The 19,315-nt window shown below is 33.6% G+C and overlaps 1 protein-coding gene across 1 annotated transcript; it reads left to right on the top strand.

Annotated features, from left to right (window-relative positions):
- Positions 1–286: 286 nt before the first annotated feature.
- On the top strand, positions 287–19,153 carry LOC130662302 (uncharacterized). Its single transcript, XM_057461130.1, has 19 exons — positions 287–1,124; positions 3,760–4,023; positions 4,124–4,251; positions 5,304–5,357; positions 5,811–5,945; positions 6,286–6,417; positions 6,809–6,935; positions 8,656–8,905; positions 9,159–9,463; positions 9,808–9,964; positions 10,557–10,642; positions 11,470–11,559; positions 11,979–14,263; positions 15,117–15,566; positions 15,991–16,052; positions 17,024–17,145; positions 17,701–18,099; positions 18,181–18,240; positions 18,579–19,153. The coding sequence occupies exons 1-19, from the start codon at positions 672–674 to the stop codon at positions 18,792–18,794; spliced, it is 5,775 nt and encodes a 1,924-aa protein (XP_057317113.1). The 5' UTR covers positions 287–671; the 3' UTR covers positions 18,795–19,153.
- The last annotated feature ends 162 nt before the right edge of the window (positions 19,154–19,315 follow it).

The following is a 19,315-nucleotide window of genomic DNA, read 5'->3' as shown; positions in this document are numbered from 1 at the left end:
GCGTGAAATCATACCATGGTGTTCCACACAACGTCACAGAAAGTTAATCGCTATAGGAAAATTCATGCCTCATTACGACCTTTTGTTGACATGGTTTCTATACGCAAGTTATCTTACCATAAATAAATTTTTAAAAAAATTCAGACAAAAATAAATTGGAGATAAATTTAGATGAGAATAAATAATTTTGGATTTTTATTTTATTTTATCAACATTACTTTACAGTGTTAACAAAAGTGGATGTAAAATTAAAAAGGTCCTATAGATGAAACAGCGTTCACGGAAACCAGACTTAATGCTAGATTCGTATCTTTTTGTTATTTCGATTCTGAAGAGTAGCCGGCGTAATTAAAAAATCAAAAACAATGTAGTTAATGTAAGAAACACTGTTAAAAAATGAAGCAGTAAAATTTATATTTGTGGCTAGACATTAAATCGAAAAAATGTTATAATTAGAAAATATAGTGCTGGTATGAATCCAGTATAGTTCCTGTTCGCGTTGAGTTGGTTTGGTTAACGTTTCAAAGATGGATTTCAAGTGCAGGAAAATACTTTTTAACACTTATAGTATTTTTATATCTTGCATATCTTTATCATAACGAGCCGCTCTTTATTGTTATCTGGCTTAAGTGCATATACGGCTGCGTTGGTCTAAATCCATAATATTGACCATGATTCGAAGATTTTTGTGCAGAAGATCAAAAAGGAAAAACAATAAACAAGACAGCTTCGAAAACGAACTTCAAGAGACATCAGGCGATACTGATCGATTAGTAAAAAGTGATGACGATACTGTCCAAGAATACGATGATTTGTCTTTCATTGTGGATTATATTGGATCCGATTATGTCTCGGAGGCTCAGTCCGTACCGCTTCTGATGGAAACTTTAAAAAGAATCAAAAAGCAACATTCAAAACCTATCCGAGTAGACATCAATTTGAAAAGTGGAATATTTAAAGTAAAGGATAACGAGCAGGGAGCATTGCTTATTACAGCTCCACTTTATGCGATAGCTTTGTGTGCTCAAGAACAACTTCGCGGATTTGAAACGACCTTCGCGTTGAACATCACTCGACGGAGAATTCACATGTGTCATGTTTTTCAAGCTGGTTCTTATTTAGAGGTATTTATTTTATCCATTTTTTAGTTCTGTTTGGATTATATGTTTTGACATTTTTCTTGTTTGTTTATAAATGCTTTGGAATCGTTGCATTTTTTATCGCACAGTCAAATGATCAAGCAAGTTAGCTATACTACAACTAACAATGTTGAACTTGAAGTGATTTTGCCTAATTTTTCTAAAGAAAACTTCTTTTGTAAAGAGGTCTTGTATTTTTTTTTAAGTGTAGGTTTTTCGGAGAAGTAGTTAGCTTAACGACTTAGAATAGTTAAAATAAACAGAAAAAAAGGAAATTAGAAAACAAGACATTTTTTCTGCAGGAAGAAAATGAACTCGAGTAATAATGGCGGCATTTTTTGTTTTCGTTCGCCGATTCCATGGCGCGGAAAGTGAAAGCGAAAGCATAATAAAATAAAATTGGGACTTTCCGAATAATTTTTTTCAAACCGCTGAGGTAATATATCTAACAAATCATAAATCTATATTATAATGTTAATAGCAATATAGGAACTCTGTAAAATACAGTATAAAACTTGCTCAAGATTCCAAAGAACTGTTTTTATTAATTCTGAAGAAAAAAAATGATAATCCTGTACCAAATGTATTGGGACAAATCAAGTTGTAACAACACCAATTTATATGCAGGTTGTCCTTTAGTAAACACTGTGCAATTGTTTCACTGAGGGTTTATTTAGCAAAAGATGTTCTCGTGTCAGACAATAACTTATGATATATACTGATACACTGTCAACATTCTATACACAATACAGGTAAAGAGACCATGTAAGGGGCATTTTTGTAGCAAATTTTATAGTACCTGATTTAAGCTTTCTTAGAAGATATCAAAATTGACTTTTCTCTCATAGAAAGGTTACAATAATTGTCTTTAGAATGAGCTCTGAATTTAAATCAACCAATGAACACAAATGAACTTCTAAACCAAACCCCAAATTCAAATATCTTTAGCAGGCTGGGAATAGATTGAGACATTAGCATACTAGATTGGGTAAAACGTATTTTCTGCACAAGTTTCTCTTATGGACCAAATTCTTTTGTGGGAAGGAGGGCAGAGGTGTGACACAGCCCCTCCAACCCCTTATATATATTGCTTTAAAATTGGCAATTTGGATTTTTAAATACACAATTTTTTTTGCCTTATGAAAAACAACATGGAAAAAGACTAAACCAATATACTTCTCTGTGAACAGAAAATCTTTCTTTTTCAAAAAGCACTTTTGCTGAGTCGATTAATATACATTTTGCCAACAATTGCAATTTTGTAGATATAAATCTGAAACAAATTTTATCAATACTGTGAGCTCATAGTCAATCATCAAAATCAATGTGAAAAGAAGATGTTAAAATCATGATGTTGAGAAAATCACAACTTTCGAGCGAGCATCATATTTATACCTAAGTAAAGCCGTACATACTAAAAAGGGTAACACCCTAGAACAAGCTAGAACAACCTGGAACGATCTAGAACAACCTGAGAACAAGCTAGCACAAGCTAGAACAACCTAAGAAATATAACAACCAAAAATATCAGACTATCTCTGTATCGATTCTGTAAATAAATCTGTGTTTCTAGCAAGAATATTTCCGCCATGTTTCTCGCTCGCCAAGTTATGGGAGATGCCCTTATTTTAGTACAACAACAGCCTTAACCGTCCCGGTATTTTTACCCCTAAAGTGCGTCCAATATCAGCATTTAGCTAGAACAATAGCTAGTTATTGCATTTCTTTATTATATTGAATTTTATCATTTTATGTGAATCCCCGGTCTAACGACGATACAGTTCGCTGTATCAAGGAAATCGACTTCTTTCTGTCTCGCCACATTCGAAATGTTTGAAATGAATGGAAAGAAGGAAAAATATTATATTTTTTTCTTCATTTAAATCAGTTTTCAGGACACAGAGCATTTCCGCACAGAATTCTCATTTCATTCGCTGCCGGTTCTCCAGTTGTTCTCTTCGTTTACTCTTAGCTCTCTCATTGTTCTGTGAAACTGGTGGTTATACCTGATCTTTGGGTAAAAAAACCTGCAAAACGCTGTCGTTTAAAAACAACAACAATGAATGGAAACCAGGTCACCCATTTTGTAGCGAGATGTCGAAAACACACATTCGATTCCCATTTCATTACTAAGCATCTAAGAAGGTTTTTTAAAACAGTTTTAGTTAAATGGCTTCTTCTGATGATGAAGATTTGAAGCACGTATCATCAACCAAAAGCAAATCTCTGGCCACGTTGCTATTACGACTATTCCTCGTCATTAGTGACCCTGTCATTCCAGGCTATTAATCGCTGCCTTATGGCTCTGCGAAACATAGGAGATCGCGTTTAAATTTTTCGTCGAAAAGCTATATACAGGAGCCAAACTACCTCGACGGTCCAACTGACGTATCTTTTCGTTATTCATTCAGCAGATGTTACAATCACGGCGCTTCTTACGCTTGGATTTTTTAGGATTATCTATGCCCCTACCCAGTTTTTCATTGGCTCGCAGACAAACAATAAATTGTATATTATAGTATATATAGATCTAACTTTCTTTCAAAAATAAATATAGTAAAGCCTTATTTCAACATAGTATAACCTTATTTTAACATAATCATTTCTGCATGTTTTGTAGGCTGCATCCATTGTTCGTTCCATTGCCCTGTCATTCAGATCTGTTGCCAAAGATTTAAAAGAAAAGAGATATGAGCATCTGGAGAGGCTACGATCAGATTCTGAAGGCTCAACAAAAAATTATCGTGTTAGAACTGAGTCAGATGCCAGTAAAGAATTTGACGCATTGGCTCGTCGGCATGTCACAAAAGTGAGTGGATTACCAACCTTGCCATCTGAAGAAAATGTTTCCAAGATTAGCGAAAATGAGGAGGCACCTGTGCAGGTTGGTGAAAATAAAAATAATTGAATACTGACACATCTATGGTAACTTTATTTTATGTAAAAAGTTGTTTTGTTAATATATAGTGTACTTTAAATATTAGGTTGTCCCTGTCATGGTTCACACTTCAAACTTAAGTACTGATAGTGCAAGCGAGAGATTTACCAGTGAAGATGAAAGTCAAGGCGAAGATAAAAGATTTTCAGATGCTGAGGAAGTTGATGATAAGGGGTAAAAATGTTTTTCATGATTTGTTTATGATTTGTCGTGTCATAAGTGAACTATTTCTGTGTAGAAGTTTTATAGGCTCGTATTGAATCATGATTGTTTTTTCACAACCTGCTTTGCGATCTTTAAATGATGTTAGGGATTATTTTTTGTGCTTTGTTGAACTTTTTGGTGTTGTTATGTTAACTATGGCTTAAAGTGTGAGGGCCCTACTTATGCTAAAAATTGTTTGTTGGTACAAAATTGTGTGATAAAAAAAAATCCAATTTCTTACATTATTTTGAAATTCAGCAGTTGATGGAAGGGTAAATTGACTTTGTGGAAATTAGTTTTTGCAGAAAATCAAAATGTTTTAATATTTTTTGGGCTTTGTGTTGATATAACCCTATTATACAATTGTATTGTCCCATGTAACCTTCAGGGTTAAACTTGGTACACATATATGAAGAGTATTGCATTTTAAGATGGTTAAGACAAGGAAAACAATTATATTGATGTAATTAGAATTAAAAATGACATAAACAGTGCATATGTGAGTTATATTTGAATAAGTAATCCTTCACATTAACTTCCCACTTGATCCATCATCTTTGCAGCGCTTGGGAATAATATTTCCTTCAGATCTAGTCTGTATTTTATCCCTAGTACCCATGTCCTTAGCAACACCTTGGTAACAACCTGGTGATCGACATTCTGTAATAAATGTTTAATATAACATCTTGTATTTTCTAAGACATTTTGAACATTAAACTTTGAAATAATTAAAGTCACTTTAAAAAATTCCGAAATATTTACTTCTGTTTTGACAAATGCACACTGCAAGCCTCAACAAAAGTTATCAAAGTCTAAGATGTCACCGGCACTAAAAGTGGAGATTTTTTCTCAAGTTAGCCAAACGTTTGACAGTCAATGTGCACTGGTTAAACCCTGTATTTTCAATAATTTTTTGATTTTTTACAGGTTATGAGACGGATTAGTTTTATTTTACCACTATATACAAGACGAATTAGGAAGCTTATTCTTGTTCTGTTTCATCCTAGTTTTGTTTATTCTAGTTGTGGATTTGGTACTAATGATTTATTCGCACGAGCTATACTATCAATGGAAAGGTACCTTGTATCATTAATTATTAAACTTTTAGCTATATAGTTGTTTAAACAATGTATGCATCTTTATGCCATATATATACCTTCATTCATTGTCACTTTATGGTATTTGATGCCAAACTGCTTTATTTTAGAACCCTTATCAGTTGTTTGCCAGGAGCTTTGCTTAATTGTTAAAATACATTGGTAAAAACACTATTAAGTAACAGATGCAATAAAAATACAAAAATATGACTTTCTTTTTCTGTCACAGTGATCTTTACGCCACTTTACAATGAATAAAAGTTTAAATAGACATGACCTGAGAATATTGTCCAACATCACTAGTAAGCCACGGGACAATGTTTTCATGCAATAGTGTGTTTTGTGAAAAAAATAAAGGTAAATTATACTGCAAAAATTTCATCAAAATCTCTGCATTAAATTATTACTGGCAATTACTGACAATTTCTTTAGCAATGACTTGAAAGGGATACAGAAATGTTTTGAAGACGGTTTAATGGTTGATGCTATAGATGACAAACATCTTAGTTTACTTCACTATGCTGTATTTAAAAACAAAGTGGATGTGACAGAGTTTTTGCTGGAAAGGTATGTATACTGTTCTTTAAATTTATAATGTTATGTAAGACGTCCTTTGGGGCAAGATACATTTCCTGAAGTACGAAAAATAAATTTTTGAAGTCCTTGCAAATCTATTCTGCTTGGTTATAAAATCTTTAACAACACATATTTTTGAGACTTACATGTTTTGAGATCTAATAACATCTTATTTTTCACTTTTAAAATATAAAAAGAATTTTTAACCTGTTGTAAAACATTCAAATGAATCAGAAAAGAATACATTTTGATGTTTTCCCGTTAACTAAAAAACGCTTGTAAGTGCGAAAAGTCAGAAAAATATTTACAAACATTTCTTGTTGTGTTTTAGAGATGCAGATGTAAATATAGAGGGGCAAAAAGACCAAACTCCATTACATTATGCTGCTGCTCAAGGAAATAGAGCTATGACAAAATTGTTACTTGCTTATGGTGCTAATGTCAGAGCAAAAGATTGTCAATTGTAAGCTTTTACTATTTGGTGGTCTGTGTAACTAAAAATCGTTTCGTGGTCCCTGTGTAGCCAAAAAAGTTTTTAGTAGGCCCCCTATAGTCAAACTTTTTTTAGTGGTTCCTGTGTAGCCAAAGATTATGATACATTATAAATTCTTTAATTCGAAAACAAAAGGGATTGGAAAACATGTTTTAATAAAAGGATGTTGGAATTAAACAGCAGTAATGAGATTCATAAGGCAAGGGACCAATAAATTTGGTTGGAATTAGATATGTACTGTCATGTAACTGTTTTTGCAACTCTTGATGCACACATCTGCAGGTGTAATAAAAAAACAATCAACATAACCTAATGTTTTTTTTTAAACATAAACAGCTTGATCTAAAGTTGTTTTTTATAGCCGGACCCCACTTCATCTTTGTGCCGGTTGTTTGCACAATTTGGAAGTATCCTATGTCTTGGTTGAGCACGGTGCTAGAATTGAAGATAATGATATTGAAGGTGTCCGACCAGTTGACTTACATTGGGTAAGAATAATTTGATGTTGATTCAAAGATGATTTTTCTTGTTCCCATGATATCGACATTCAAGATGTAATTAATCTGATAGGAACGCTGATTTTCTCTGTTCACATTTTAGCAATGTTTAAATATTATAGACATGGAAAGAGTGGATGTGTTATTGCAAATTCTTATTTTGTAAATCAACTAATGTTAGCTTGTCAGAATCTTCAGCAATGTTTAAATTTCATAAATTCCAAGCTTATTTTATCAAACTTATAATTTCCTGTTTTTTACTCAGTTACATAGATTGGAATATAAGAAGGTAGCTCTTAATCAGCTTTTGTTAATTACCCATATACAAAAAACGCAATTAGCCTTGTTTGTTTTTCTTTTATAAAACTAACGTTTCCCAGGCTACGTTTCCCAGGCTACGATAAACCACACTTAGATTTTAATCACTAGCTTGAGATGCAGTAATTAGGTGAATTGAAAAGATTGCGTCATGATTAATCTGATTACTTTCTTAGGAACAATTTATCCATTATACTATTGATATTCTAAATGTTATGTGTTATGCTGTCTATACTCTTTTTATATATTACATATTCACTAAAAATAAATAAGGCAAATAATAGAATTCCACAAAGGTTTAATTCCTTGAGGAGTGCTGGGAATTCTTTTACATTTGAACCAGCATGACACCAAATAATTTTTATGATAGTTGACATATCTGGTAGCAACAGATCAGCACTTGACATTTAACTAATAAGCAAAGAATTACTTGTCATATTTTGGTATACTGGAAACCTTAAAAATCGTGTTTGACATATTAGCTTTTAAGATTTTAAGTTATTTTTTGTATAAATTTGAAATCAGCAAAAATTAGTTTTGACATGTCATGATAAATGAAACCAATAATCAGAAAATACCATTTTAGACACAATTATTATTTTTATTGAAATTATATTTACCTAGGATAGCCTCTTCAGTTCCTATTGGTACTGCTGTAAACAAGGGTCCTGCAAAGAAGCCTAGTGCATTTAAAGCTCCTATTTGAGGAACAAAAGTAATGCAAGCACAGCAATCGCTTAACTAGACAACCACCTAAGTTGTCTAGTTAAATTCTATTCTCATACTAAGCGCTAAGCAGAAAGGATACAGTCACACTTTTATAATCTCTGCCATTACTCGTCCAGTGTTTGAACCGAAGACCTGCCGCACTGGAAACAAACGCTCTACCACAAGGCTACTAGTCAGTTGATAGATGAAATATTGAAATACTAAAGCCTAATCCTGATCTTGCTAGAATTTTATGTTATTGCTTTATTAAAAACTAAAAACTAGATTTTCTTCCCACGGAAGTTTTGACATTAAAGTGGTAGAGTTTACAGTAAAAGTTCGAAAAAATCAAGTCGCATTTGCTGAGAGTTTTTAACAGTTTTTTTTTTATTTTTACACAAGAACTGCAACCCTTGTCTCAGCACACCCAAGCTATTATATCTAAATACTGCGAACAATACATGCCTTAAAATGCAAGATTTACAAAATCTATTTGTAAAAAATTAAGTTGCAAAAATTAAATTTGGTAGGAGAAAAAAAGAGATGCAGATATAATATGCATCAAAAATTATTTTTTAAGATAAAACTTCTGGAAAAACATTCAAGCATCTGGTGGGCGTTTTTGGTACTGTGTAGTATTAGAGACAATTATAGCAAGTTTTATCTATTTTCATTTTGTGCTCAGGAACTTCGTGAAATGCAAAACCGTTTAATTCAATCAGCTACAGAAGCTTTTGGAGCTCTGGATATTACTCGATCTCGTTCCAACTCAGGATGTTCTTCAAACTCCGGTAGTTTTAAGTCAGCCACTAGATCGCCAAGTATAACAAGACATGCTCATAGTAGATTGTTTCGAACAAGTTCATTGAGACTGAAAGCTTCTACAAGTCTTCATAGTATTCAAGATTCTGAAACTTCTTCATCACAAATTCCAGGTAAAAAGCTGATTGAAGTTTTTGGGTGAAATCTTATGACGAAACATTGCTTCTCTGATTTTTGTTGACAGTCGCTACCTTACATTTTATACTGGTAAAAACAGGAATCTCTTATGTAAACAATGCACTCAACATGTTGTCACGAAAACACTCTCATTGCCCAATGATTACCACTTCTGACCACTTCTTAAATCTTCACCCAATTCGTACCCAGTTTGTACTGTACATTATCCTCAACCTATTATTTTTTTAGGGGATTATGCAAAGAACACAAGTCCTCAGAAATATTATAAACCATTCGAAAAACGACAAATTATACCAAACGCAGACAAAGAACTATGTAATGACTTCTTGTCAGACCCATCAAAATTGTCACCTGTTTCAATTAATACCGACCTTCTTAGTGACCAGGTATTAAGTGGGTATTCGACAAGGGAGGAATCTACGGATTCAGATTTTGAGAGTAGGAAAGGCTCGGTTTTCTCCGATGACAGTTCTTATCCTGCAGAATCTGATGAAGATAGTGTGAAACACATGAGAGAAATTATAGATCAGAAAGTAAGTATCTTTGTTGATGCTTATTTTTTTGTGTGTGTGACCCTTAGTAGTATCAATCATAGGTAATTTTTAAGGAAGAGAAATGATCCTTATGGTGTTACCTCGAGACATTTTGTGTTAGTTTTATACCTCTTCTAATTTTACTGTTCAGTCAGGGTGTGCACCTGATGAGCAAAAATGGTCCAAATAGTCAACCCTGTTACTTTTCTCCCCCTATTAGTCAGAAGAATGGGTAAATTTTTAACAGCTGAAACCTATCAACGTTTTAAAATATTGATATCTTTTATTGACACAGAAACGTTCTTAAAGTGTTATGAACGTTGTTTTTATGCTCTCCACCATAGACGTTCCTTCCAAGCAGAGTAACCACACCTGCTTCTTATGCAAAACTGTTCAAGAAAGATCCTGCCACTGATGCGCTCCACTTGTTGGCCACACTTTCTCAAAATGTGGAATGTCAATCTACTTTGCTCGCAAACCTGTGTCTACCCAAGCCTTCTAGTATGTATAATTTGTTCTTTGTTTATCCCAAGGAGAAAAATTGTTTGCAAAAGAAAAAGGTTGCGAATGACCTGGAGAGTTGTGCAAAGTGTATGGAAAAAATTGCGGGTGTACACACACTTATTAAAATTGCAGATTAAAAAAAATCAAATTAATAACCTCATTTATTTTTGCTTATATCATCCTATATCTAAAATAAATTTTACGCTGGATATACAGGAAAATTGCAAACGAGCCATAGTTAGGCAAAAAGCGAAATCAAAGAATGAATATTTGTTTAAAAAATACGAAATTTTGTTTGCAAATTCAGGACAAGTTCGGAAACATTAAATTCGCATTTTTTTTTCATCTATTTTTTTATTTTTCTAAGGTTGGAGAAAAAATCGTAAAAAATGTGTTTTTGTTAATTTAGGTGAAATAAGTTTTGTAGAGCACGGTGTTGTTTGTATTTCTATGTAATTTAACATTCTAAAATGTTGTGAAGTTGAACACATAATATTTTATGAAGTGGGAAAATACCTAATTTGTGTCGTCTATGAAATTTGTGAAGTATACATGTGATTGTGTTTCTTTATTGTCTTGTTTTTTTTAGGTCAGTTAGTTTCACTCGCCCATTCGATGAACTCAACAAACACAAATTTACAACAGATTTCGAAACTTCTGCACAATCTGTTCTCAGTAAGTAACAATGCTTGTGTTTTAAAGAATTGTCCTTTTAACTCTTAACCTGCTGAATCTCTCCACAATAAGAGAGATTTTGTGGAGTTTTTTGGTACAATGATTTTTCTTAAATTTTGTTATTGTTTCTTGGTTGTGATCAAATGTGTAATTTAAATCTTCCTATAATATTCGAGAACAGCGTTTTTAGAATGCTCTCTAGTGGAATATTTTATCTGCTAATTATTTTTTCCAGTGAATTGATTTTAATGTTCAATTTAGCGCCTCATTTAATATGACCGTCCCTTCTTGAATAAGTGTGCCTTTGAAAACCAGTCTTTCTGTAGTCCTTACACTTGTCCTAACAGATTTTTTTCCACTTCACCCCAAACATTGTTTAGTTACTTAGGAAAAAACGATCCCATAAATTGTTAGGTAATTATTTACGTAAATATTAGGCAAATTGTTTATTTTAAAGTATTTTATTCATTTATATTATAATTTATCACTTATTCGTCCAAACAAATTTTTTTGCAATTATTTAAAATGTTGGCTATTTTTCTGGCGATTGGTTACATTTAGCATACAGCAACCATTGCAGGGTCGTAACTTGTTGTAACTTGTTGTAACTTGTTGTAATTTGTCGTAACTTGTCGTAACTTGTCGTAACTTGTTGTAACTTGTTGTAAGTTGTTGTAACTTGTTGTAACTTGTTGTAACTTGTTGTAACTTGTTGTAACTTGTTGTAATTTGTCGTAACTTGTCGTAACTTGTTGTAACTTGTTGTAACTTGTTGTAACTTGTTGTAACTTGTTTTTGAATATGTCATTAACTTTTTGATGTGTTAGGTTGGTGGTCCTGCGGGCCGACAAAAGTGCATCACTACGGGATTGTTAAAAACAGTCATTGATTTACTCGATGCTACAGAACCTGTACAAGTAGGTCGTTTTTTCTGTTATTAACTCGTACAGTTTTTCCCGCCTAAAAATTGGAGTTTGCCAGTGCTATAAATATCTGACGATATTTTATAAATCTACGATGGAGCATAATGCCGTATTCGTACTAATTTTCGAGCGTATTATTTTTAGCCAATATCAAAACGAACGTATTTCGCGAGCATTAATTTGGCGTAAGTTTAAATTTCCCTACAACTAATGATCAAAAATTGAAAAAATTCAAGGTTTTAAAAAAATGTGTTTAAAACGTCTGTTTGCAATAAGTTTTGTTTCTTGAAAAATTCGTGCATATTAATTTTTGCGCAAAACGTCTTTACTAAATTTCGAAAATTAGTGTGATTAAGGTATGCAACAAAATATTTTTTACACTATGTTGATTACCTTGTAAATTTTATCCCTAGAGCACGTGTTTGTCAATTCTAAATGACTTACTTCAAACGGAGAGTGAGCGAGACTATTCCGGTACAATTTCCGGTATTCCAATTGAACCTTTACTTACCATTATAAAATCAATTGATAATTCTGAAGTAGAGTCGGTGAACGAGAAAGCGAAAGTGAAACTGACTAAAAGTATTGACTCTGGCTACCCCACATCACCAGCTATAGAAAGAACCGCGTCTTTGAAAAAACGTTTGGATGAACGAGATAGCGAAAGCATGAAGTCGTATTCATGGGGAAGAACGAAAACTTTAAATAGAAGTGAATATTTGTTATCTAGTACTTTTGATGGAGTCGGAAGAGGTCGTTCTGAAAGTTTCGGTAGTTCGTCTGATGCTGGACGGGAGAGCTCTCCCCTGTCAGTTCGCAGGCGTGGTACACGTCTTAGTGAGTCTGATAACAGGGAGCAGAGCTCTGTGACTGTACCGAAGACACGTCGATACAGTCGCGGTAGTAGTAGCAGTGTGGAGGGACAAGCAAGCTTCGTCAAGACACCCCATACCAGCGTCGTTGCTAGGCATGTTGCTATGAAGATGCTAGCTGCTAGCAGTAGAAACGCTAAACTGCAAGAGCAATTAGCTAAACCGAGAATTTTACAGCTGTTATTAGATTGTCTCGATGATTCAGATGAAGAGATCGTTTTACAATCGACAGCTACGATAGCGAACATAGCCATGAATGTGGAGACTCATTTGCAACTAGAAATTGAAAATGTCGCCGATGGTTTGTTGAAGTTATTGAAACATTCTAACCCACGTGTACAGTATCAAACAGCACGTGGTCTTGTGTACCTGGGACACGATGTCGATGGAATATACATATTTAATTATCTTCCAGACGAAGACTCTAGTCCCACGGTTATATTTACTGAAGAAGGAGGAAAGTCACACATTAGAGGGACTACTGTTGAAAATTTGGTATTAACTTTAACCAAAGATATACATTTGCTTTGGGGTGGATCCAATATTGTTCCGCCCTCTCCGAACGAGCGCAAAAGCAATACACGGGGCGGAAAATTACGATCAAGGATGGCACCGTGCGAAGAACAAATTATCAATTTCATTTTAACCACCTTTCAAACGTTTATACACCCGATTATATTTATGAGGTTATTACTGCATCGATTTCGTGAGCCAGATATTTATAAAAACTTCAAAAGTGCACAACACGATACGACGCATCCGCCCAACATGGAGCACTATGCGCCGTTACCAATACTTCATGCACGTCTCATGCGTATATGGATAACATGGCTCGAGAAGTATCCTGAAGACTTTGTGACGTACCCGACATTGGAAAGCGAACTCACCTGTCTCATTCCGCCCATGAAGCTACTTGATGGACCTTATGGTCCATGTGCTAGTCGGCTTGAATGTTTACTGTCAAAAGTCAAAGATGAAAGCGACCATTCGAGCTTGTATCATCTAGAATCAGACAGCCACCATGATGTGTTATATGAGCAATGTAGCAAAGCTATAACTGATGGTAGATTGCCGTGCTCTGAGGATTATTACACGTTTTTAGCAGGTTTAAAGTTGTATATTGAAGATATATGCGATTTTGGACAAGACTTTCCTCAACGTTTGCAATTGTCCTCTTGCCTCCAGAGCATAAACTCAGCTAGGTTAAAAAGCAGCATAGGAACAAATGTTTCCACAAAACAATTTTCCAAGAAAATTCGTGGCCACTATGAAACGTTGTTTATGAAACAACCCACGCAGAGGAACGCGAAGCATACTTATGTGGATTGCTGCCAAGGCATGGAAGGCTATGGGTGTAAGTTTTATAAAGTCAGACAAGCCATTCCTTCGTCAAGATCTCGTAAGAAAGTGTATATTTGGAGACATTTAGGCGTAAGTTTAAAGCGTGTTGTTGTTCTGGACGAAAGATCGAAAGTATGTGTCGAAAAGTTCAATTTTAAGGATTTGAATCGTTGGGAGCCTTTGGACGAAATGTTAACATTAAAACTTCTCTTTAAAGCCAAAAATAACGAAAAAACACTTGCTTTTCAATCAGAAAAATTTTCCAGCTTTAAAGAGCTTTCTAATCTTATTTTAACATGCACCATGGAAATTAAATTGCAAGGCTTCAATCACATTGACACGAACCCTTGGAGTAGGTTAGCTGAGCAGTGTGGCACATGGGGTAACATGGCTTTACAGTTGCACATGAATAAGAGAAAAAGTGACGATGACTCGTCCCCAGTAGCAGGGATGACAAGCACGTCAACTCCTATTAAAAAAGATAGGTAGGTCTTGTGTTTATTTCATCAAGATAATCTTTATAGTCATAGCTGTATTTTGTCTGTCCGTCTGCGTGAAAAAAAACGTGCAACGGGCACGCGAAATAGCGTGTAATTTAAAGACGGGCGACCCCGTGGATATTTCCGCATTTAATGACTAGTTTATATTTATTTATGTGTTTATCTCTCCATTATGGTGGCTACATGTTATGTCCTTGAATAACTTGGCTAGTTAGCATTAGGCGTGATTAAATTTTTCAAACTTATGCCAAAATAATATCCGCGAAAATTGGCGAAAATTTTCACTATTCGCAAATGTTTTGAAATTTGTGACAATAGGAATAATGAACCATATAATTTCTCGTGCAAATATTTTCACTAGACTATGATACCATGTCTAAAACTACTAAATCTATTAATTTTGTTTTTCTTCAATTTTTGTTACTAAAGTTTCTTTTTTGCGCAAAAATTTTGTCTTTGCGAAGAATTTATATATGGTAATAATTCGCGAAAATTTTATCTTTGCGAAGAATTTATATGTGGTAATAATTCGCGAAATTTTGTCTTTGCGAAGAATTAATATATGGTAATAATTCGCGAAATTTTGTCTTGCAAAGAATTTATATATGGTAATAATTCGCGAAAATTTATCTTTGCGAAGAATTTATATATGGTAATAATTCGCGAAATTTTGTCTTGCAAAGAATTTATATATGGTAATAATTCGCGAAAATTTATCTTTGCGAAGAATTTATATATGGTAATAATTCGCGAAATTTTGTCTTCGTGGTATCACAAAAAAGTTGCTTACAGAAGCAAAAAAATTTATCTTACGTCACTTATTGATGTATTATTTTAGCCGTAATAGTTCAGCTCAATGTGCTGGTCCTTCGGAGTTCTCTCAATCGACACCGGTGAAACAATCTTCAAGTTGGAACACCTCCGAAGCTCTGTCCTTTTTTAACCTTCGCAGACTAAGAAGTCGTGGAGACGCTGTATCTAATATCTCTCACAGTCCTTCTGACGGAGGGACGCCACCGACGGAAATCGCATGTGGTGAGCCCGCATGTTCATTTTCACGAAGAAAATCCAGTGGTGGTGATAGTCGGCTAGTCTTAAGGCGAGGAACGTCAATGCTTTTTAATATAACGGCAAGCGAAAGAGCATCATTGCTCGAAGAATCAGTGGGTGACAGACCAGGCGATCAATCACCAACAGATTATGTGTCGTATTCGTCAAGTGGAAAAATTTTGACATGTCATTGTCCCCCGGATGCTGACCTACCGAATTTAAACTTAAGAGAATTTAGGTTGGTTGATTTACTGTTATGCAATACCATCCTTTCTTTATTCTGCTACTACACGTCTTTTCTTATAAGAAACTTTGTTTCTAAACTTGAGGCTTGATGCTCAGATCAACTGCTAACTCGCAAAATATTAAGAAAATTGAAAAAAGTAAATTGAGAGATTGACAGGGGTTTTGCTAAATAGAATTTAAAAAAAATAAAACAAGGGTGTGACTATAAACTTCCAGAAAATGTCCTTTAAAGTTACGAATCATCTAGGCTGAACCCCAAAACTATGTTTCTCACATAAAAAGACGTGTAATTTGTTTTTTTCTTATGATTTTTTTTTTCTTATTCTCGTTTTGTCCTGTTCGTCGACCATTATACAATCTTTAACGTGTAAAAAATTAAGCTGTAATACATTTCAATAATTTGTATTGTTCTTTAGTGCATTTGAGTTGCTTGACCATCCAAGAGAGCTTGCACGTCAGATAACCTTGATTGATCATGGTGAGTTGACATTCTCTTTTGTTATTTTTCGTTATCTCAGTCTGGCTTTATCCTTATTTAGCTATCTAAGAAAATTACTATTCCCGTTAATTTAGTCTTTCCGAGAATACAGCAAAATTGTTTCCAGATTATACGAAGAATGCACGAACTTGTTTTACTTTCTACAAAAACTTTCGTAAACTTACTTATTTGTACAAAAACATTTTTTTCACATTTCAAATTTATACAAGAAGAAATTTGATTGGCATTAAAAGTTATTACTTTTATCGACTTCAAAATGAAGTATTATTTTTCGTAGGAAAAATTCTAATTCAAACCTAAAAGAATTTCTCGCTAAATTAAACAAAAATTATGTTATTAAAGTAATGTTTAGATTTTATGGCGAGTTTTACCGCCATACCACGCCCCAATATTAAAAGCTAAGACTTGTTTTTTTAAAAGCATGACATAAGCATCTGTAGGCTTAAATTTGATCATTTTTAAGCATATGTTAAGCATTATGTGAAGCCTAAGAAAAGTTTTTTGTTTTATGAGCAGTTTTTCTTTTTATTCTTCATGTATGATTTAACCTGTATGTTGTAAGATTCATGTAATTTTTGATGTTAAAAATTTAAATGCAATGTTTTTTTCCAACTAAGTATATTTTGAGCCTAATCATGTTTTTTTCATAAGTATATTCCAATAAATCTTTTTGCCAATATCCATAACCTAAGTGTATTTTTGGCCCTAAAAATTACTTTTCATAAGCATCCTTAAGCCTTATTTTGGAATTTCAATTGCTTATAGAAAAAAAAAAAATGTAGAAGATAAAATTTGTGCACGAATCGAATATGATTCGGTGATATCACAGTAAAATGTGTTTGTCGGTTTGCCTAGCGACTTCTGTAATGTCATAAGAGTATGGCATTATTACTACCCGAGGGTACGCAGTATTAACAATACCTCTTCATTTTATGCTGTGCGCGTTTTAGCTTTGTTTTGCAACATCACTTCATTGGATGTACTGTTGAAGATATCATTAGGATTGATCAAGAAACACCAGCTCAAAGAAGCGCAGCTGTCTGTAGAAAAAGTTGCTGAAAGATTTAATAAGGTATTCTATCTTTGTATTGTTTAGGGAGTGCTGCTGATTTTATGTTGGACGTTTTTACGATAGTTTTATAAGAAACAAAAACCAAGGACATGATTTTACTCTCCCCCCGTTGTGAACACGACTCTCCAGTATCAAGTTTTACACACTGTGCTCAGATGAAAAATGGTATTGCAAGACAGACAAATATTATGTTTACTTCAACTTAAAATTGAATCACTGAACATTTTTTGCACCGTGTTTTTAATTGTTAGTGCACTCTACAGGAATCAGAAAGTTTGACTCGAGCTTGAGATTTTTTATATTTTTGGAGGGGTAATCTTTTTCGTGTTTTCTCTGACTAAAAAAACAACAACATACTAATAATAGTATTTAACACAATTATAACCACGTGCATGCCCGATTCTGAAAAATTATGCATTATTTTCTCGAATTTTATAACAACCGCGAAAATTAATTTTTACGGAAATTTGCTTCCTCTAGGTAATTGTTTTTATAAAGTTGTTTAACAAAAAAGAACACCTCGTTTTTATGTGCAGTCTTCTTTTGTTTGTTTAGATGAGTAACTGGATCGTCTATTCGATCGTTTCTGAGCGCAGTATTCATCGGAGGGCAAAAATGTTCATGAACTTCATCGAAACAGCGAAGCAATGTCTCGAGCTGCGAAATTACAACGCTGTCATGGCTATAGTTGTTGCATCCCTGGGTAGTGCGCATGTGCGACGCTTGTCAGACACGAAAGAGTTAATACCCCCTGGTCACTTGAGTTGTTTATCTAAGATGGAGAGCTTAATGGATTCCAAAGGGAATTATAAAAAGTATCGGCAAACGCTTCGCACCTCGCCTACCCCAGCTGTACCGTATTTTGGTATCTACCTAAAAGATTTGACTTTCATATCAGATGGCAACCCGGATTATTTAAAAGGCGGAATAATCAATTTAACTAAACGCAGGCAGGTTAGTGCGCGTTTTTTTTTTGTTTTTTTTACTTGCATGGTTTCTTTTCCACTTAAACAAACAAGAGCATTTGTTTTTAAGGTGTTTATGTTGTTGGAGGGGATACATCGATTTCAACGTAAAAGATATAATTTTCAAGAAGTACGTATTTTTTTTATTTGATCTCAACCTTTAAAAGCTTTTAATTCTGCTTGATAAAGTTAACCTTATTTCTGGTGGGTTGTTTGAAGGCTCCCTAATGCTGTGGTGGAGGGGGAGGAAGAGTTGTTGTTCATTAGACATGAAAAAAAAAGAAAAAACATTAGACATGGTGAAATAATGTCAGCGTTTTAGCAATGACGTTATTAAATTTACCAAAATATCTAAAAATTAGTTTCTATTTTAAATTCAGAAATCATTTGATCGTTTTTGTTGCTGACAAGTTGCCAATCTCACCAAATTTTCTTCAGTCCAAAATTTTTCGTATATTTCTTTTTTAGGTAAGTGAGATTAAAACATATCTACTGAGCAAACCGCTTGTTTCGGAGGATCAACTGCACCAAATCTCAAAAGAACACGAACCAACTATCACTACGAGACAAAACCCTCCTGTACATAATAATTACACTGATCGTCGGTACTCAATTTCCTTTCTGCAGAATGCAAGCAACAGAATGTCTTCGAGAAGACAACAAAAAAGCGGAACGCCAGAATAAGTTTTTAAAAAATTATAAATTTGGATAATTATATTTATATAGTTTTTTCTATTTATTTGTGTAACGTCATATTTCTAAAGTTGTAGCATTGCTTTAGTGGAAGAAATTTTTTACGAAAGGGACCTTTTACGGATTTCGCTGATGTTACAATAAAATATTACAACTATTATACACATTTTCACACGTAAAATTTAATGTACCTAAAATTTCTTCCTCGAAGGCAATTGTCAAAATTCTGACTCTGTGGCTTTATGCCAGTTTTCATGAGTTTTTTCACTAAAAAACTGTTAAATATAATTTGTTAAAGTTATATATTGTAAAAAAAATGTGTGTTCAAATACTAAGCAAAGTAGATTTTACTTACAAAGTTTTTTTTTGTATGGTGTCACGTGAGTGTTACGTCACAAACAAATCATCCATATTAGAGAATATTCTTCAATTTTTAAACGTTAAATTTAAATCTGGTATAATAAATAATTAATAATAATAATTAATAATAATAATAATAATAATAACCATAG

Source organism: Hydractinia symbiolongicarpus, chromosome 10 (assembly GCF_029227915.1).
Source record: "Hydractinia symbiolongicarpus strain clone_291-10 chromosome 10, HSymV2.1, whole genome shotgun sequence".
Taxonomy (NCBI): domain Eukaryota; kingdom Metazoa; phylum Cnidaria; class Hydrozoa; order Anthoathecata; family Hydractiniidae; genus Hydractinia; species Hydractinia symbiolongicarpus.
The sequence above is the reverse complement of the archived record's forward strand: the minus strand, read 5'-3'. Positions and strand labels throughout refer to the sequence as shown.

Excerpts from the sequence above, each read along its gene's own strand:
- LOC130662302 (XM_057461130.1), top strand. The coding sequence starts at position 672 with ATGATTCGAAGATTTTTGTGCAGAAGATCAAAAAGGAAAAACAATAAA. Across the intron at positions 9,464-9,807 it reads GAGAAATTATAGATCAGAAA|ACGTTCCTTCCAAGCAGAGT; the intron begins GTAAGTATCTTT and ends TCTCCACCATAG. Across the intron at positions 15,567-15,990 it reads TTAAACTTAAGAGAATTTAG|TGCATTTGAGTTGCTTGACC; the intron begins GTTGGTTGATTT and ends ATTGTTCTTTAG.